At 37.7% G+C, this 22,417-nt stretch overlaps 1 protein-coding gene across 1 annotated transcript in view; it reads left to right on the forward strand.

The window, feature by feature from the left end:
* Nucleotides 1-22,417, forward strand: part of cdh22 (cadherin 22) — a 194,397-nt gene that overhangs the window by 129,569 nt on the left and 42,411 nt on the right. The window contains exons 5-6 of the mRNA XM_026166884.2: nt 18,464-18,583; nt 21,230-21,397. Of these exons, the coding sequence (XP_026022669.2) occupies nt 18,464-18,583; nt 21,230-21,397 (288 nt within the window). The remainder of the gene's footprint in view (nt 1-18,463; nt 18,584-21,229; nt 21,398-22,417) is intronic.

A 22,417-nucleotide genomic window follows, 5' to 3' on the forward strand; every position in this document is an offset into this window, starting at 1 on the left:
TAGTTCCTAACAACATCTTACACCGGTTTGAGTAGAATCTGGTAAAACCTACAGTGTCCAGCTGTTTTAGGAAAATGTTTCTTTATGACACAAACTGGTTTTGTGCTATTTTTATTGATTTTTTGGCCTGTTTTTGTTTTGGGAGCAAAAGACAGTGGGGCAGAGCAATATAGAAATTTGAGAAGGTACTAACATTGTGGGATGTACAAAATATTGACTTTTTAGCCTTTCCAGGAAAACAAAAACAAGACCTGTCTTATAAACGCTGAGTTTTTATTTTGTTTGTTAATGTGTCTCAAAATCATTCAGAATTTATAGGTATCCTCTTATTTTGTTGCTGCTCTGTTACTGTTGTTTAATGAATTCCCAGTGGAATTTTGTCGTCATGCCCTATGAGCATGTTCAACATGTGCTGACATCTACTGTAAATTTGATTTGTCTTTTTCTTTGTGGAAAAAAAAAAAACATTGTACATGCACAAAACCTCAGTAGAATCATCACTTTCAAATAATTTGGACACAGCTCTTCTGATATGCTGTGATGGAAGCAGGTTGCAAGCATTAACCACACCAGTGATATGCTCACTGTGCTGTTTTATGCTCAGCCATATAGCCAAATTGCCTTGGAACACGTGAGGCCATAACAGTAAGAAAGTAATCAGGACTCAACTGCCAGAGGCATATTCATCTTTACCCCTGTCATGTCTCCCGGCACTCGTCTTTGTCATAGTCTTAAAGCCTCTCTATGCTCGCCTCGCCCCTTTTGTTAGGGCATCCTATTTGGTTGCCTATCTGTCTATCCTTAGTATACTTAGTATGCTCAGCATTTTCTTTCTTAAAAATAACCCTTTTTCACCCACTGAGCAGTATTTGTTAAGGAGAACTGCAATAATTAGAAGTACTGAAGCTGATGATGAAGCATGAAGGTCTGAGCTCTACGTTGCCCTGTGGAAAATGTGTGTCTAATGAAATTGCTGTCTTAAATCAGATTTGTTGCGTACGAACGATTGAATGTTGTTCATAGAATCATGCATACGTTTATGATGGAACAGAAAAGGGAGCATGGAAACCTACAGGTGTGCTCCAATTCATGATGATAAACTGTGAAAGATCAATTTGAATCAGCACAACCAGTAAAAGTTGAGCTAACTATGCTTCTTGGTTCGTAATTATATTAACTGCCATAATATCGATGCATTTTCTATTTACATGTTTACTGATTCCATTATTTTTGCCACAATAATGGAACAGTACCACACAGCAAGAAGACCCTGGCTGCAACTACAAATCTAGTCTCCGTGTTCGAGTAGTTACATGTTCGAGTAGTTGCTTGTTCGACTAGTCGCATCCCACCTGTCTTGTTTTTTCATGCTGCATGCATTACTAGCAAGTTGAGGACAGTCAAACTTCCATCTGTCTTTTTGTTTTTTGTTTTCTACCTTACAAATGCACAACAATGAGTCGCGTTAAATAATATTAAAATTCTGCATTTCTCAAATCATTTAGCAGTGATTGTTCACCACCATTAACTCTGTCTAACCGCAGAATATGTGGCAGAGTTGGTTTGGGGCTGCATTCATCTGAGCTCAGTTTTGTAGAAAATTTTGCGTACTGTCACACCTACAGTAATCCAGATCTGTAATATTCACAGTGTACATAAAAATAACTTTTTTATTTTTTCTAAGTTCTTTAAGTCCAAAGCAGATAAAGAACTTATTGTATTTTGAAATTAAAACTAAACATTATCGGTCAGTTTGATTAATGGCTTCTCACTTACAAACTTACAGGTCATCATTCTCTTTATAGCTCACCCTCCACTGTATTTTCTGAATCAAAGTGGAGCTATAATAAATGTAAATCAACTGCAATGTTAAAAGCTAATGTTGCCTCACGTCCATTTGCAAGGTAATATTGGATGTACGGGTCTGTCCATTTTAAGTACCTATCCTTCCATTATAAAATTATATGCATTATATCTTTGGCAAAAAGCCCTGCGCCTTCCTAAAAGTACCAGCAACTTTTAGTGAGTGTACTTAAAATAAAATAGTAGGTTAAGATACTAATCAAGAGGTAAATATAACCGTAAATCATTTTGTATTATGATTTGTTGTTTTCTAAAGAATATCATAAAGGTTGAAGAAAAATGTTACAAATATTACAAAAATACCAAAATACATGACACTGATCCTGCTCAAGACTTAAGATGTGAAATCTTGTTGTCTTACTAAAAATGTGAGATTTGAGTTGATTCTTTTTCACAAAACTCTTTGTTGATTCCATTTGACTTGGTTTTTTGAGGACTCTTAGAACATGTTATGGCATAACTATTACATGCTGTAACAATAACATCAATTAAAGTCTTAGATGAGAAAGACGTCCATAATTTTACTGAGTGGTTCCTCAGGGCTAGTTCCAGACACTGGCAGCTCCCTTTTTGATTCTGGAGGAGGCAACCAATGCACTGACTTCAGTAGCCTTGGCTCTTGATACAAAGGATGCTAAGTGACTCTTCATACACTTTGGGAGGCAGAGATGGAGACAGACATCTTGGAAACAGGAATGTGGAGAACATGGAAACAGGGCCCAATAAACACCAGCTGTCTGGTGATGTCACCTTTGATTGGAGGTGAGTACTGTCCATCTAGTTTACAAGTGCTCTTGCCCTTAGCCACCAAAGTGCAGACCTGCAATATACAAACAACTGTTGAAGAGCAGAAAAGAAACTGTCTGTAACTTTCTGCTGAGGCCCCATTCTCATGCCCTGTTGGTTAGGACTTGGTTTTGCAAAAGAAGTTGGTTGGACCTATAGCTGTAGCATCTGGCTAGAAAGACAATCTAGCATGGCTTTAAGGAAAGATCAGAGTTAAACTAGAGCTATTTGTCAAGTTCCTCAGCCTAGCATAATCACGGGAATTGGTTAGAACTAGCTAGCCTGACTGCGTGCAATAATAATAATAATCCACACGCAAATGGCGTTTTTTTGTGAGATTTTGTGAAAACTCCGTTTTTGCGTTTACGTGTGGACGAGGAATACTGAGTTCGTCACGAAACGTCAAGGGTATGTACCTCTTTTCACGTGACGCTGTTGGCCACGTTATTGTTTACATGAGATGAATTTCTACAATGGCGGATATAGACAAAATACTGCTAATCTTACTATCTGCAGGTTTTACACACTTACATATACACACGCAGTCGCACTGTCCCTCCATTTAGAAAGGCAAAAGCATCACGGTGTAATTATTTTACGTGTTATTGTATTTTTCCTGTGTAATAATATTCAACACTGCTATCAATACATTTTTCAAATAGTGTCTCTCTGTACAAAATGGGTTCAGAAACATAAACAACTGTGGGATACTGTTTGTCCGTGATTTGGACAGCCCAACGCGTGCTCCCAATGCAGGGGAAACTAATTCTGTCGCAGAGTCCTACCTTGTCACTTGTGCAGGTGAAGCCAAAGGCAAGATATGCTTCATTATATTTTCTAGTATTTGGCTTGGAATGAAGTTGGTTTGGAAACATATTTGGTGATGCTTCATCTTCTGCTTTGCGTTTGTGTGGGAGCCCCGTCAAAAACCTGTCCATTATGCTAGCAGTGTCCAAGCGCTCTTTATTTTTTCTTTTTTTTTATTCATACCGTGCCACCCCCCCCCCCCCCCCCCCCCCTGTAATGGCTCTGTGCCCCCCACTTTGGGGAACTCTGGCCTAAAGAATATATAGCATTGTAATGTTTGTAATGTTGTTGTCATAGCAATAGTCTTTTGAAAATAATTACCTACTTTTGTAATGATAATATTTTTTTCCATTTTTCATTTATTTTATTTTATTTTATTCTTTATTTGGTGCCAGTTAAATCTATCTATTGTTTTTTTTTGTTGATTTTTTTTCTTTTCTTTTGTTTTTTAAATTCTGCATTTTAATTTCAATCCTAGCTAGCGAGACAAAAACATAAGAACTTATTGAGACAGGTGAGAACTACCTCGGAAATGGTGTTATTAATATTGCAAAACCCACATAGTGAGGTTCAGTGTCAGTCTGGAAAGTTAGAAGTGGGAAAATACTTGTGTTGCTTTAGGCATTGTTTGTCTTCTGGTAATCGATGTTATAATAGGATTTTGGACTGGGAATTTACCTTTATACATCAAGTTTAATATGATGCTCATGAAGGTGGTTTACATATGATGGTGTGATCGGCTAATGTTTGTGTTTTGTGAAGCCTCATCATCAATAGCCGGATTGGATCCATCTCTTTTTTCTTTGCATTCCCCAGCCATTGAGAGTGTTTAAATATTTATGTACATAGCTTTGAGCTAAGACTGAAAAGTTTTACAGACATGGAGGCTTAAGTAGTGTTAAACTAATATGGTGCAACTCTTTGACAATACTACATAGCTGTATAGTTTTGTATCTTCTACACTTATGCAGTTGATAGATTGAGCTTTTAGATCTAGTACATATACTGTGGAGACATTATTAGCTGTGGCACCCCAAGCTAATACTTATGCTTCACACGCCCAGCTAATATTGAAGTAATAAAGACAGGCCTTTTCCAATTTGAAATCAGTATTACATCGTGTTTCAACATGCATACTAAGACATCCTTTTCTTTCTGTCTTTATGTGAACTGACTAACAAAGAAGCACCGTTTGTATGGGGCGAAACCATTTACTCACTGAGATAGTCATCTTTCCCTTCCACACAAAGGTCAGTTGGAAACGTGGCGAGGAGGGTCAGATCTTAGTAGTGAAATCACTACAGGGTGAAAAGTTACCACAGAGCTAATCCTGTGATTGATGTGGTTCCATTAGAGAGGAACTCAGTATCTCTGAGTGGCATAGATGTGGCACAACATGACATCATCGTTGTAGCTTCTAACCTTCTAGCCCTGACTGACATGTTGCAGTGTCAAAAGAACAACATGCAGGCAAATAACAGTCTAATAGCAGCAGAGATAGTGACCACTGCCCTCATCTTTTCCTCTAATTACCCAAACTGATGCAGTGCCAAATACAAACAACCGTAGCCTCAGTTTAAATTAGCATATCAATTGGTTAACCCCCAATTGATCGTATCTTTTAAAGATAAAATATAAAGGAAGGGCCTTTATATGGACAAATGGACAAACTACAAACTCCATTAGCCAACATAGATTTTCTTTAAGACACTGCTATGCAGTTTAAACTGACATCATCTGAGGCTTTGGTAAATATTTCGACACTTCACAGTATGTTGTCTGTGTAATTATTAAAGGCCTTTGCATTTTATGTTTATATCTTTTTGATATAACAGTTGCTGTTGTTGGAATATTTTATTCTTGTGACTTGTTTTTACTTTAAAAGAAGCTGTTTTGATTTCTTTTGCGTACCCCTTGCTTACCGCTTCACGTTCTCGTATTTATTCTCTATCCCATATTTTTCTCTTCTGCTCTGCTATCTTTATTAGTGGAAAGTCAAAGTGCCCGAGGACAGAATTTAAACTGTGCAGTACAGCTGGTTAGAGACTGTCGGCCAGAGTCTCTAACCAGGTAGAGGATATTATCACTGTTACATGGTAAAGAATATGCTGTGATATATCTCTGTGTGTGACACTGTGTGTTTAATAGATGCCTGAATTTAGATATAGAAACTGACACTGATTTAAAGTCAGAAGTAGAGAAAGAAGAAAAAGCATTTTGAGATGTACTTTTTGGGCCCTTTCTTGAAGCTGTCTACCTCAACTTCAAAAAATAGATCACTTATTCTAGACTGTAGCCTACACAATGAACAGAGCGACTGACATTTAAAGAGTATTTGTAGTGGATAAAGGAAAGAATAGCACTGGAGATAATAAAACAGTAAAACTGAAAAAACTTGTTAATAAAGTTCTATATTTCGGTTGACATACATTTTTAAACTCTTCTGTGACACTGAGTGTTGTTTTAGTAAAATGATTTATAAAGACTATGGTATAATATAAAAAAGTGATGAAGCAACAAAATGACGCAACAAAATAAAGCAAGTAGGAGTATCTCTGTGAGGAAGACAACAGCTTCTGCCTCTCGTCTTTCTTTCTTTTTCTTTCTCTTCTTCATCTTGTGACCTTAGTCTCTCTGTTTCAATTTAATACCAGCAAAGTGGGTGTTAGAGATACATTTCCCCATCCTTTTGCTCCCTTTGTATGTAATGTAAGTACACAAGAGGATTAGAGTAATAATCACCCTAGTGGCTGTGCAGAAGGCTGCAAATTACTGCAGTTACCATTAGGGACTCCCGCGCCTGTCATGCTAACAGTAGATGAGACATTTAGAGCACCAGTTTCACAAGAGCAATGAGATAAGGCAGGAGCAACTTACAATCAATATGGTCTGTCAGCCACCTTTATGTATATGACTCGTAACATCCAACATTATGCGCTTAACCACAGTGTTTGAAACAATTGATTTTGGCTGATCTAATTGTGTTTGTGTGTGTGTGTGTGTGTGTGTGGTTGTGTGTGTGAGTGATTATTTGTATAAAGCAATGCGTAAAGCCAGGAGTGGGGGAGTGGGGGGAGGAGGGCAACAGTGTGTGTTTCAGTATGTTATGAGCAGTGTTGGGTAAGTTACTTTAAATTAGTAACTTAGTTACATTACTAGTTACTTCTATCAAAAGTAACTCCGTTACTTCAAGTTACTCGTTACTTTCAGAGTAACTAGTTACTAGGGAAAGTAACTTTGGTTTTACTCAGAATTCTCTTGTTAATGTGTTGCTTCCGTAACTTGATACCCAGCCAGAGTGCCAGTCTTCTAGCTTGCTTACTTGCCACAAGTGCACTGTGCCACCTACCAATAGAAAGGAAAAAATAATGTGCACATTTCCACGAGAGAAAAAATCGTCCCGGGCATTTTGACTAGAGACCGGCCCACCATTATAGGAAAAATCATAAAGCCTTTGAATGAAAACAAACGCTGTTGTGACAGTGATGTACACTGTTCTGATGGTATATATGTATCAATCTATCAATCGTTTGTTGTAAGACTCAGATAATTATTTTTTTAAAAGTGAGACATTTTAAATGAGAATAAGAAAGTTCAGTTCACCTGACACTCTCGGACCAGCGGCTGCTTCGGGTCTCTCCTCTTGCCTCCCTTTTCCTTCATCCACCTGCTGGCCTCCACCACTTGCTAATGTTATTGAATCTGTGAAAGCTCTGCGATAGCCACCACACGAAGTAACGAATAACGAGCCTATCTAAATCCCAGTAACGAGTAACGCGTTCCCGGTTTTGGCATAATAACTAGTTACCGTGCTCGTTACCACAATAATAACGTAGTTACTGTAACGCGTTACTTAATAACGCGTTAGTCCCAACACTGGTTATGAGGCATCATAGTGTGAAATTGACTAGCGTGTTACTTTTTCATTAGAAATAAAATCAAGCAAAGTTACTTGAAAACTGTCTTTAGTTTCCCTAAAGGAACTGACTTTGTGCAAGCAAAGTGTTAATGCCGATACACCTGTCCATCCATTTGCTTAACTAGGATGTACCCCACCACTCAGTTTGGATACAGGAAGTATCCGAATTATCCGTAACTTCAGTTTGATACCTTTGAAGGATTTTTTTTTCTTTTTCCACTTTTAAAGGGAAGGCTAGTCAGCACTGTATTTTTGTATTTTTTTAATGTAAGATCCAAAGTTGCCATTTTGTGTTTGATTGTTTATTTTGTTTTTTTTTTTAATATTTATTTATTTATTTGTTTAAAATTCAGTACAAAAGCTGGAAACTATTGAGAGGTTAAGATCAAAATGGCTTACAGTTTTGTCCAGGAAACAAATAATTATATGATCCCGTAAAATATGAAAGACAAGTTCAAGGGCTAACAAAGACTAGATTTACAATCTCTGTCATAAGAGATGAAAAATATCCCTAAATCCTTGTTGAGATCTTGAAGAGGATCAATGTAAGCAGGTCATTGGTTTTTATGACATGGCAGATTTTTCTTCCCCTTATACTTCATTCTCTGCCTCACTCTCTCCCCACCTCTCTCCTAGGGCATTTATGTGGATGAGAGAGGAATGAATCACAGTAGAAGTAGTGAAGAAATAACTTTTCATGTGAAAACACCTCAGCTTTTATGGCTTTACTAAATGATCCATAATGCGGGCAGGGAGCACTCAGTCCTGCAGATTAAGGTGGGTAGGAGTGGAAAAGAGGCTCAGTGCTGCAGCCGTTAGACCACTCCGCCGAAGCTCGCACCAGTACAGCACCAGCTGAGATAGGCACAAATCTCTTTTATGAGGCCCCTTCTTAAATAGCTGTCAGTCTGGTGTCTCACACGTGGCTCACTTCGCCAACTTCCCTCACAGTAATTGAACCATCTCTCCAAGAGTGCTGAAATGGTGTGGGAAGCAATTCCGACAGGCTGTGTTGATACCATTAAACCAAACTAATGCATAAATCTAACAATATAGCTATCGTCACCCACCCTCCACTGTATTCTCTGTGCCACAATCCTCCTCGATACTAACACACGGTCGGGGGTTAGTTTTCCTCTGAATATTATTTACATTATATATGATGAATAATTTTCACCGCTAAAGTAATATTTGCAATACAGATTGAATTGAATCTTTTTTTTTTTCATCAGAAGTCTTTCAAGGCCTTTTAAATAGAGAGGATGCATTCCTAAAATACTAGTTACAGTAAATATTGTAACAGTTAACTTAATAGACTTAGCTATTAATCCCTCCTACCCTGTAGGGCATTAAGTACTTTAAAAAAGACAACAATAGAATTAGAGATTTATTAACTTTTGAATAAAGATGGGAAATAATGTGTAATAAATGGCTGCCATCCAACTCTAATTGCTTACCCATTCTGCTAGAGGCTTAAATGAATAACAAAGCTATATCCTCATTAGCTGCTCAGCAGTGAAATGTTGTAGCCCTGTCTAATTCTCCATGGTCAGGCAAGTCACAGTGCAAATCATAGTTAAACATTGTTGAATGTGGACATTATTAAAACAGCAACTTTACAATTTGCTAAGCCATAACCAAATTAGTCCTTACAGTTCAGTTCAGCTGAATCAAATTCAGGTTACTTCAGTTATTTTAGCTTATTTTTTAGTTGAATTCTGGTTTATTTATATAGCAGCAAATCACAAAAATAGTGATCTCATCTACAGTACTCAGGAGAAAACCCCAACAATCAAGAGACTCCCTGCGAGGAATAATTTTTCAATGGTCAGAATTTTTCCATAGGAAGAAACCTACTGGGGTTGAGGGAAAAGAGACAAGAAATGAAAAGGACAGAACCCTCGAGACAACACAAAATACAGACTGGGGGAAAGAGAAAGTGAGGGTGTCTCTCTCCCGAATCCAGACTGGGACCTAGTTCCACAGAAGAGAAGCCTGATAGCTGAAGCCTCTGGCTCCAATTCTACTTTTAGAACCTCTAGGAACCACAAGTACACCAATCAGACAGAACGTTATGACCACTGGCAGGAGAAGTGAACAAGACTAATTATCTCTTCATTATGGTACTGTTAGTGGGTGGGATATATTAGGGAGCAAGTGGACATTTTGTCCTCAAAGTTGATGTGGTACAAGCAGGAAAAATAGGCAAGCAATGTGATGGATAGACGACTGGGCCAGAGAATCTTCAAAAATGCAGGTCTTGTGGGGGGACTGCAGGGTCAGTATGTATCAAAAAGTAGTTCAGTGGATGGGCTGCATGTCCGCAGACCAGTTAGGGTGGACATCATGATCCCTGTCTGCTGCTGAAAACACCAACAATGGTCACGTGAGCATCAGAACTGGACCATAAGATGGTAAATGGACAGATTGTTATATATCATTTTTCTACTCTATCTGAGCACTCAAAGTGCTTTACACAACTTCCCTCATTCACCCATTCACACCAGCAGTTTCTTCTATGGTGGAAGAAGGTAGCCTAGTCTAATGAACCCCTTAGCAGTCCTACCAATTTTGCCTAAAATTTGTGAAAAAGGCATCTCCAAAATAAATTGCATGCTGCTCTTGAACCATTTGGAGTATATGCATGGTTTTGGTCTCTTTTGAAAGGAGACAATCTGTAGTTTGTTCCTGAGGTGTCAGAATCACTTTATGTCATACTGCTATTGAGTAATAGAACTTTGAACACACTAAAAAAGAGAGAAAAAAAAATCCGCCCAAGTTTTTTTTTGTAAGGAATGCATGCAGATGCCTACCTTGTGAGGTATTAGCTGGAAAACACAACAGGATCAAAGCATGAAGCCTTACCAAGCCACAATTCAAATTTGATAACAATATCTTAGAAAATGAGTGTTCTATGCAAGTTTATTTAGGTCTATGTATAGGCGCTACCCAAAAAAGGCCACTTGGAGACTCCAAATGGCCCTTTGTAACAATCAACACATAAAAGGCTGTAATTCTTGAATGCTTTTATGTACAGTCCTAATTTTGGTCTCTAATTAAAGGTTACACTCAGAGCTATTCTTACATCCAGATTTATTGTCAATACTTTACAAAATTACAGGAGCATAAACATTATACAGTGTTTTTTTTTCAATTTCGAAACAAATGTAAAGGGAAAAAAAAGTATTATGGCATTAAAACTCACTATATATACACATTATGTATATGCATCTGTGTGTGTATAAATATATATATAGTTTTTCACACAAAAGTGGAAGGATGTGGCTCCTCTTCTGACGAAATGCTGTCATCGTGTTCCTCTGTACTTGTCTTTTTACTGGCTGGCTCCCATAGTTCATCTGATTCTGATGATTGTCTGTGATATACAAAAAAACAACAACGATATAAGTTAGCAGGAACACCTCAAAACACACACAATATATATATATATATATATATATACACACATTATATAAAGACACACGACGTGAGTTAGTAAGAACACAATCAAAACACAAAGATGCACACACACAAACAAACATCACGCACGCACACGCATCAAACACACAGAGGAGCAGGCGCGCGCACACACACACAAAGGCACACATACAAACAGTAATATCATTCTATGATATAATAAACACTTACATGTCGAGCGTAGCGTCTCCTCCATCCAAAAAAAATATCCTCTGCTACCGAGTCACCAAAGGAAACATCACTGTCTTCTTCGGAAATATCTTCCTCCGACTGATCACTGTCACGCCGAGTGCATTGTTCGAGGACTTCTTCCAGTGAGAAGTAAGTTTTCCTCTTTGCCATTTTGTACTTACAAAGCTCCTTTGGTCGCAAGTTCTCTCAAAATGCTGTATGACCTCGTGCGCTGTCGTCGCTATGAAAGTTTACGCAAAAGCGCACGAGTGACAAAAAACTTTTGCGCATGCGAATTAAAGGGTAAAAACAAGTGTCCTCCCCCTTAAGCTGCATATCAATCTTCTTTAAAGATCATTGGCTATCTGATACGCCAATCATTTTGACACTCTGCCACAATTGGAAGAAGTTACTGCCCATCAAAGGGGGGCTGGCCAGACCGCTGACCACCAGCTGTGTTTGGTTATCGCTGCTTGTTCACACCTGTGTGAAGCACCCATTGGTTCAAATGAGGTGTCAATCGAAAGTGCAGAGGTCAGCGGCCATTTTGAGATCAAAATACCCGGAATATTTACATGTCAAGAGCTGCTAATGCTTCAGGAAGCACCGAAAATAGGATTATTCGCCGGCTACTTTGAAACAATACTATTACATTCAGTGGATGTTTATCAACATATAAATGTCTCAGAGACTAAATATTGGACTGATTTGGATTGCCTGGACTCTTGGCAGTCTAACTACACCGTTTTTGTTGGAATATTATGAACCAGTGGACTAACAGGTGCAAAATAAGTGAGTACAGACCTTACTTTTTTTTTTTTTCGATGTTGGCAGCCTGACATAAACACTAATTGTACCTGCTATGTTGATTCTATCTTGAAATGCTTTACATCGTTCGAATCACGAGAATCTCAGCTTTCCAAATATATATAACATGTTTAGCTTCTTTTTTGATAAGTTTTTGTACGTAACCAATTAGTCCCCTAAACCATCCAATGTACCGCGGGCGGTACGTCCGACTATTTTTTGTTTATTGACATTACATGCATATCTGGGTCTGTCTGTGTAGCTTATCTGTACAACACCTGGCATCAACATACATTATTGGAAGAAGGCAGGCCCTCAGCAGAGGCACTGTGATACTTTGGGCAATGTTCTGCTAGGAAGCCTGGAGTCCTGCCATCCATGTGGATTTTACTTCGATATGTACTATCTACCTAAGCTTTACAGAACATGTAAACCTTCTCATGGAAACAGTATTCCTTGATGGCTGTGGTCTCTTTCAGCACAATAATGCACTTTGCCACAAAGGAAAAGTGGTTCAGGTTGAGGATTGGTTTGAGGATAACAACAATGAGTTTGAGGTGTTGCCAGTGAAGCTTCACCTGGCAACCTATAGGATTAAAGGATCTGTTGCTAATAGGGCTGCCACGATTAGTCGACTAGTCACGATTATGTCGACTATTAAAATCGTCGACGACTAATTTAATAGTCGACGCATCGTTTGAAGCTTTGTAAGATCACAAAGGACGCAGGAATGAGTAGTAGGATTTAAGAGTGTAATAACGGACTGAAACAGAAGATGGCAGCACTGCATGTACAAGGATGCCAGCTGCCATTAAACCCCGAAGAAGAAGAAGCTGTGTCCCAGAATTCATAGCGCAGCTGTCAACAATGGCGGCAGCTAGTTAGTTTTAACTTTACTCTTATTATTCTTTCTGGGTCACAAAATAAACCTTTAACATATTTTCAGGCGAGAATGTAGCTGTGTAAACCTCAAATATCTGCTCAGTTTATCAAGACACCACGTATTTTCAAAAGCGCTCCGACGTTTTCGGAGACGTCTGTTACCCACTAGCTCGTTAGCTAGGCGGGGGCAAGGCTAACTAGAGCCGTGAGAACACCGGACTCCCGGCAAATCGTTTTCAAACCCACCGCCGTCTTTCGCTAGTCAGGTTAAACATATATATAAGTCACTTGGATAACTTAAAAATGTTATTGTTTGGCTTTCTTTAGTATTTTATTTGTTCCTGAGTAAATCGGTTTGGCTGAGATTAAAGTTATAGTTTTTGCACAGCTAAAACTGTCAAGCAGACAGCTGATTATCAGAAGCTGGAGAATATACTCCGGTGTCCTGTTATATTTTAGAAAGCAAGGAGTTTATTAAACTTCACCGAAACAATCTGCAAATTTCATTAAAAATTAATAAACTACCATCTTGTCTTTATTTTTAGTTAGCACAAACACTTCAAGCTGTAAGCTAATGATAGTTATATAAGACCAGATGCTGCTGGTGCAATAAGCTGTACGCTGTACCTCCAATGGATGATGATCTGATTAGTCGACTAATCGCAAAAATAATCGGTGACTAGTCGACTATCAAAATAATCGTTTGTGGCAGCCCTAGTTGCTAACATCTTGGTACATACCACATACCACAGCATGGGTCAGGGGTCTAGTAGAGTCCATGTCTTGATGGGTCAGGTCTGTTTTGAAAGCAAAAGGGGAACCAATACAATATTAGGCTGCTGGTCATAATTTTATTGCTGACTGGTGTAATCCTGCAGCCTGAGAGAGAAGTGCTCTATTAGCTTAATATGGTACTATGATGTCTTTAAGACATGATGTGGCCTGATTTTTAAGATGGATTTCAAAACATATGATCTCTCTTTCTTGTCCCCGTTAGTAGCCTCATTGCAGCCTTTTAGATTGAATGGTGGTCTTTTCAGGAACTTTTAGAACAAGTAAAGTAAGTAAGTAAGTAAACTTTATTTATTAAGCGCTTTTCGCAGACAGGCAATCACAAAGCGCTGTACACAAATATTAAAATATTAAAATAAACAATAAAATCAATAGACATTATGTACAATGTAAAAGATCAAATGTAAATAATGTAAAAAAAAATAAAATAAAATATATTTTTCCCAGTTTAAATAACAACCTGACAATAATGAATTTCAATCATCCAGGTGAGAAGTAATGAATGTGTGAAGTGGTTTTTCAGCATCACTTGGAGGCAGGGGAGGAAAAAAAGTAGCCCTACATATTTATTTAGTGTAGGCACTGAAATCTTGATCAACTCTGTTAGTGCTGTTTTATTTATAATAACACCAGACAGTGATGAGGGTGAAATGGGTAAAAGCCAAATTTTCTATACCATGGTATAAGAATATAGCATAATTTAACAGTGCTAGTTAAATGTTTTGTATTTAAATGCTAAGATGCTATTTAAACTGGGAAAAATACTTCATTTCATTCAACCAGTTGGAATCACCATTAGTAACATTGTATAGAGAGATTAAAAATTTGAGGTAGATTTTTTTGAACACAGCAAAAACAAAAACAATTTTTTGCAAAAAATATATGGACCTGTATATTTTGGCAGTTTATTTAATAATGTCTTTATTGGCAGAAGAAGGCGTTAGACATTGAATATTGTGACCTTTCTCCATTAGACATACTATACTTCTCCCGTTACTGTTATGTGCATTACATTTCATTATTTTTATTGACTCCATACAAGTATATCAACATTCAGATCTGCTTAAGTGTCACCAATGACGACAACATACTGTAGGTAATGACATCCCGCTGAAAACACTGAAGCAAGTCAGAACTTTAACAAGAACTCAAGTGCCAAACTTGCTGCTTCACTTCTCTTTTTAATATAAACACAGTAAAGAAGCATTTGCATTTATATAGTTCTTCCAAACCATCTGATGTTGCTGCCAGGCAGTATCCAGAAACAGCTGAGCATCAAACTGATTGTTACCTGGGGAATATTAAGATAAGAGAGTAATCCTATGGACAAAACATGGTTTTGTTGGAGTTTCAGCAGTGGAGCCAACCAGGTAGGAAAAATTAACAAACCCCTGCCTGTTGCCAGTAATGAAAATGCCTAGCCTCTGTGAAGTCTTATGTTTTAATGTGATAAGAATGGTATCTCACTCATCCCCCAACTGGAACAGAGCATATCTTGATCTTTTGAGACTGGTGCTTATTTTGCATATATGGGACAGGTAATAACTGGATGATACAACTCAGAATACGAATTTAAAAATTCATTCAAACCTAGTTGATATGCAGTACACTGAATTCACTGGAAGCTGCAGGATTTCACTAATATCCTCACAAGGATGTTGACAGTACCAGAATTCATGATTCTGTGGCATTGCACATATTTGAATGTCCTTGTTCATTCCCATCTTACACCAGTTGTTTCCTAAAATATTTCATAGTGGCTATGCAATAGCTTTGTTTCACTACATTTGCAGAGGAGAGGGTGATGCCTCATATGATAGGTGTAGTTTTGCATGCAAGCTGGCAGGAGTACCATAGGTGACAGTGATAGAATAGTGATCCGAGCCATCTGATTTAATGGCTGGGTGGCTTTAATGGTAATCTGGCCTCTCCCTCCTGCTTCTCCCCTTAGGAGTTCTATTGGATGACAGGAAACAAACAGTGCTCTGACACTTCCCGCTCATTAGCATCATTAGCATACGGTCATTATGTAGCTGGACAGTAGCATGACAGGGCTCTCAGAAAGGCTACAGTGGTGACCTTTAGTGGACAACACCAGCTGTCAGTAATTACCTAAAGCATTCTCCAGAGGGATGGAGACAAAGACTGACTCCTTGTTCATGAGGACCTGTGGTGCCTAGGAATCTCTTTTTATCTTCCATTTGCCTGGAAGTGAATATATTTTTAGACAGAGAAAAAAATGTACTCACATCCTAGAGACAAGTATGCAGCTGTTTCCTAACCTAAAAATTAGGAAGCCTAAAGTTGTGTAGGCTTTAGGTGGAGTTTTAACTAAAATGTGCTACTAAATGTAGAGCTACGTCTGCGTTTGTGCTGCCAGAGGCTTGTTTGTGCACACTGTTGACAAGTATACTACACCCAGTGGAAAATAATGACTTAAACACCATTGCTCCACAAATTCCAAATTTAACATTTCATGTGGAAATGACTTTATTCTTTGTATTCTCTGTCTAAGTGCCTCATAATCATATGTAATTGTTTGTTGTAGATTACTTTAGCTTCTAACAGGCTTTGATGATACAATGTTGATTCTACAGCTTCATGTTCCCTTTCATCTGTGTGTGCAACCTCTGTATGAATAACAACTTTGAGCCTTGGTGTTGTGAAAAGATAATTTGAAACATCAAAAAATTTGTTTGGAAAATTATGGGCATGGAGGTGAAACAGCTAGTGGGTGCTGTAATATCTGAATGCATTAACTCAACTCTTCCAAAAATAATCGCAGACAAGTATGCATGAACACAGACACAGGTGTTTGCAGGTACTCACACACACATGCTTTTAAGTCTCCTACACTGATGAATTGCTGTGCTCACAACCTTAACTACATTAACGGCGGTGCAGTCTGGTGCACTGTCAAATCACAGCAAGAAAGTTCTGGGCTCAAATCCAGCTGGGGCCTTTCGTTGTGGAATTTGCATGTTCCCCCTGTGCCTCCGTGGGCTTCCCTCCACATTCCCTGGCTTCTCAGCACAATCCAATGACGTACACGCTCTAAACTGGCTATAGGTATGAATGTTTAGTTTTTTTGTCTGAGTTAGCCCTTCAAACACTCTATGGCACCTGGCACCCCCAGCACCCTGTTACACCAAATTGGATAGAAGCTCAGGCATTAACAGTTGGGAACACAGTTAAGGTTTCCCATCCATTTTCTTAACTGCTTCAGCATCAGCCACACAGACTGGTTGATAACATCTGGTTGCTAGAGAAAAGTGTGTATTCCCCATCTGGTTGGTGAGTGGTTGCTGGCAGTCACAAAAAGGCTACTTCATTAAAAGCCTGCTTGTGATTTCTTTGATTGCTAGCAAATTCAAATGGTTTCCCATAGTTTGGCATGTCTACAAACACTCACTACCCACTTACTAAGTGGTACTCAAACTTGAAAAAGTGCAATGTAAACCAGCCTCAGATGTCTATAGGCTTTTGTGACTAGGACCCAAGTGGTTAAGAAAATGGTAGGATAACCTTAAATATGTTCCTAACTTTTTCATAACAAGGTCCTTAAAAAATCAAACAAGCTACTATACCCCCAGTGTTACTGGAATTAGAAATAACTCCAGTGTAGAGGTAGTAATTCAGTAGTTAGTTCTAAAAATGTAACAAAACATGGAGCGCAACTTAGGCTTTATTACATCCACGAAATAGTGGCAATAAAATACAATGTTGACTCATCAAAGTGGAATTTTCTTCACATTTCCTCTCAACGTATTACCCTAGGCATCAACATAGAAAAAAAGTCATATTGTGAGAAATGAAGAAGCTGAAACAAGATTGCAAGACTGCAAAAACCAGATACTATGTGTGTGAAGAGCTACAATGAAATTGCTCCACTGCTCTTTCTGTGCGACACATTGTATAATATCATTAAAGTGCAATTTAGACATTAAATTGCAGTTGCCTTCTCCCACTTTTAGAGCCCCCAGTATTATTTCAATCAATCAATCAATCAATCAATCAATCAATCAATCAAGGCTGTATTCGCCACATGCAGGTTGCCCTGCAGTGAAATGGGACCCCCCCCCCCCCCCTCCCCGACCTTACACACACAACACAGACATCACATGGGGATACAGGTCGGAGATCAGTAGCGTTACAGAAAAAACACTGAAATATACACTACAATGGGAAAGTACAAGAGGAAAAAAAAGAGACCTCTACTCATGCTGGGCTCCTGGAAAAAAAATCATTAAACCCCCAGATTAAAACCAAACAAACAGCTCTGATTACAATATCATCAATATTGTTGTGGTGGTTGCAGTTGTGTGTCCTAAGCTCCACATGACTATTTCATCAATTAGCATGTATATTGGTAGCTCAAATGCAAATAGAAAAAAGCCCTTGAAGGTGTGTAGTTTTCAGAAGAGTTTGCCAGCAGGCACACTCAGGGTATACATTAATCAAAAGACACCCAAACACACATAAACTAAGCCTACTTACATTGTTATTTTTAATTTTAGAAAATATTTATGTGTTACATTTTGTGGTACTGTTGGCATATTTGAGACCTGAAGACAAAGACGATTATAAGAATACTGACATACCTCTGAATGTATATTCCTAATGATAAATAAAAAATATATTTATTATTCCTCATTCCTTAATGAATGTTTGGTGTTGTCTTTTGAGAGCATAGATTGCTGTCAGATTGCTTTGTCTGTCAGTTCTAAATTTTGTATTTTTTACTGTGGTTCTACAACATACTGGCCAAAATAATAACAAACCCCTTACATTAATTATCATTTCAGTCTGTTAATTTTGTCCTCACAAAGACAGAACAGGCAGCAGTTTCATAAAAAAAACACTGACATCCTTGAGTCAGGCTCAAATTTGCATTTTAGGATTGTAGTATAACCTTAAAAGTTTGATTTCTTTCCTTTAACTGCTTTTTCTTTTCAAAAGGAACGTCTGTCATGAAGGTTACTGCATCTGATGCTGATGACCCAACATATGGCAGCAGTGCCAGAGTGGTGTACAGTGTACTGGATGGAGAAAAGTTTTTCACTGTTGATAAAAACAAAGGTAAGAGGACACATACAACACTCAATTAACCTTAATTTTTCCCTTTCTTTCTATTTTTTCTTTCTCCATTTTCTTTCATCAATATTTTAGGAAATCTGAAGAGACCATAATGGCCAAATCAATTAAAATATGTCAAAACACACACTTGTATGTGTATGTATGTGTATATATGTATGTGTATATATATATATATATATATATATATATATATATATATATATACAAGTGTGTGTGTATAGGATATAGATTTAAGTAAGGAGGATCTTACTGGTGTAGAGCCTATAGAAACAGTATGGCCTACCCCACAATCTTTCAGGACTGCAGGAAAAAGCCTGTTGGGAGGGATTTCCTCTCCAGGGAAAAGCACTAAGGTTTTAATGATTCCTTTTTGGTCTCCACCAATTTGATTCGGTCAGCCCAGGCACCTGGATGATAAATGGCTCTGCCTTGGTGGGACTAGTCAGGAGACTAGGTGGTTCATTCCAGCTTCTGCCTCATGACCTCTATTCCACCTACCTCTCTCCCTATCTTGTAGACAAACAGGCTAACCTAATAGGTGTGAGTCAAGAAGGTCAAAATAAAGAGGAGACAAAACAGCTGTGAAATCTACCTCATTAATATCACTCTCACTCACCTTGACAACAAACTCAATAACAAGTCACTGTTTTTTTTCTGTTGCTTTGGTAAAGCTGAAATTGCCTGAAGATGTTTTTTGATTATCCAAGTACTGTCCTTTTAGCTGTTTTAAAATGTTTAAACCATACTATTTAATCTCCCCTTTACAAGCACAGTGGATCATTATATTATAAAAAATAAATATCTAGATTTTCTCACCCATTAAGAATTCTATATCTTTATATGCTATTAAATTTTACCAAGAAGCATCAATAACAACAGTAAACTTGCGATGGTATACATCAGCCAAAACTGCAATATAAATCCCAATAAGTTATGAAAATGATGAAATAAGATTTTCTGCTAACTAAATTGTAACAATACTGAAAAAAAAACTGTTTTTACTTAATTATGCATATGGTTCATAACTATCAATTAAGCACAACATGAAGTGAAGTGTAGAGTGCCATTGGGCACTGAGTATGCCTTTGTGCTTCTAGATGTCATTCAAGCTTATATCTACTCTCTCAAACGGGGCTTCTTTATTTTCAAGGCTCAAAATAAAAAGGAAATAAAAGCAACACAGGTGCTGTCTATGAATGCAACTGCCAAAAGTGAATAAGTAGAGTGCAATGGCACCTGTGGTAAAAATGTGAAAACAGCACTATGTGTGCATCACCAGTTTTTAAAGCCACAAAGTAGCAGAAGGAATGAAGAGATGACAGGTATAAGTCATCTTTTTTTAGAATCCATGAAGTGGGGAGACTTGATTATATTATTTATTTATTTATTTATTATGTTAATGCAATGAATCACTGAAGCTCCATTTCACAGTTGGTGTACACATTCCGGTCATCCAGTTACAGTGTTTAATCTTAAGGGGGGGTGATACGCTCTGGAGTATGAAGTGCATAGAGTTTTTTTTTTTACTTCTTTGATAAATAAAGACCATGTAGATTCATCTGCATATATAGTTTCTATACCATGAAGTTGGAGCACCACTGCTGTATACTTGTTAGAGATTGTGGCTTTACTTTCGACAGCCCTAATTTAGATGCATCCCCTCTGGCTTTGTTGGATAAAAGAGGAGCATGTCATCTGTCTCCAGCCCTAACTCTATTGCTGCATGTACTGTATTTTGGTTACTCATAGAACAGGTCCCAAGGCTAAATGTGACTGGAATCTGTGAGTTGTATACCCAACACAATGCAACCCTTTGGGAGTGAGACAGCACACCAAGACCGAGAAATATATCTATAGATTCTGATGCGAAAAATCCCAAGGGGTAACGTGGAATTATATTACTGCTGCAGAGTAAAGCAGAGAGCTACTGATATGGCTAATGCTGGGCCAATAAGGAGAGTGTCTCTTTTTAAACAGACCATGTGTTATATATATATATATATATATATATATATATATATATATATATATATATATATATATATATATATATATATATATAACAGAGTCTTTCACACCGTGCTATTAAATTCACACAGTCACTATTAACTGTTGTCTAAAATAGCCATTTAATAAACACTGGTTAGGATTTTTTTGTTATGAATTATAAACAAATATTTGTCACTTCTTTGTCGTTTTTCTTCTGGTGTAAGCCAGAATTTGCGATTTTAACTTATGTAATACTTCTGCTGTTACTGCTACAAAACATGGTTTCCCAAGCACTGGAAACTGTGCAGTTCAGGAAAGCTGTGTCATGCCTTCATTGTCCCTCCATATATTATTCATCTTAATACAGCTAAGCCATAAAATGGTGTATGTGAAGAGTCACCAGTACAACATGGTCTCTCCCATCCATTCTGTTGGTAGAAGAGAAATGGAACGCATTGTACTTTTGCCTCCATAATGCAGTACTTATCACAAGTTGATTCTCAGACTGAGAGGAAATATAATTGGTTTAATGCACAAGAGCTAACCACTAATGCAACGCTTCCAGTGGTGTCACTTGCTAACTACTCTTCCTCTTTCTGCCACTCTCCCTTAAACTCACTTCTATCTCTCAATCATTAGGAATCATCATGACAGCAGTGGCAGATTTGGATCGTGAGACACAGGATCGTTACGAGTTGGTCGTCAAGGCAACAGACATGGCAGGACAAATGGGTGGTCTCTCTGGCTCCACCACAGTGACCATAGTGATCACGGACGTTAATGACAACCCACCACGCTTTCCACAGAGTGAGTGTATCCTGTGCATTCTCCCACTTTAGAAAAAAAAGATAATGAGACAGAGATAAAGAGAAGCTAATGACTGGCAATGTGGGTGAAGAAAATGAAAGCCAAGGCACAAATTACAACAACATACAAGAAAATTGTATACAACCTAAAAGCCACTAAAAATATGCAGTAGAATAGACGGCCTGCATCCTCCCATACATTAAAAATAGCTCTATATATTGATAGACTGTACATTGTAATGTTATGGACGGGTTCTTTTTCAGCTGAATGTCTTTGATGCTCAATTTACTCAACAAAATATATTTAAAAAGTAAAGTTTAATGTGGCTAAAAATATTTTCTCTCTCTTAAACACAAAAACACACTTAATTCAGTTGAGTAATAGTCTTCTTTAGAGCAAACCAAAATGTCCATACAGCATACATTGGTCTTTAAAATAAATGTACCAATGTGCAAATAATTGGTATATTGTAACAGTCCTAACTGACGTATGATTGCATGTCTGAGTAAAGTAGTGCATTCCCTTCTTGTCTTTTTTTTTTTTTTTTAGCTCTTTCTTCATTCTGCTTCTTTGGATTTAAACTAATGCTGTAACCCACAACAGTATTACTTTTGTAAAAGCTACAGATGCAGTATCTGACAGTCTGTTTGATTGTATTTGATATGTCTCCACACACCTTTTTCTTATTCCTGTATAAATCTTTTTTTTCATCTCAGTAAATCATATTTACCCAGTCAGAGGGATAAACCCTGTAGGATTAAAGTTCCTCGACTCTACAATATAGTGAAGAAATAGAATCTGAATGCAGCTTCATAAATAAGGAGGATGAGATATGATGTGTATATGAGATATATGACACATATATTTTGGCGAATAACTTTTTCGTTTATTTTTTGTTTATTTTATTCTTGCAGTATTTTACAATAATCTGTGATAGATCTCATTCATTTTGGTCTAGTCTTTAGAGTCACAGCTGACAATGTGAGTATGGCGACAAGTTTTTATTCTTAGTTAAAGATG

Source organism: Astatotilapia calliptera, chromosome 5 (genome assembly GCF_964374335.1).
Source record: "Astatotilapia calliptera chromosome 5, fAstCal68.1, whole genome shotgun sequence".
In the NCBI taxonomy this organism is placed as follows: domain Eukaryota; kingdom Metazoa; phylum Chordata; class Actinopteri; order Cichliformes; family Cichlidae; genus Astatotilapia; species Astatotilapia calliptera.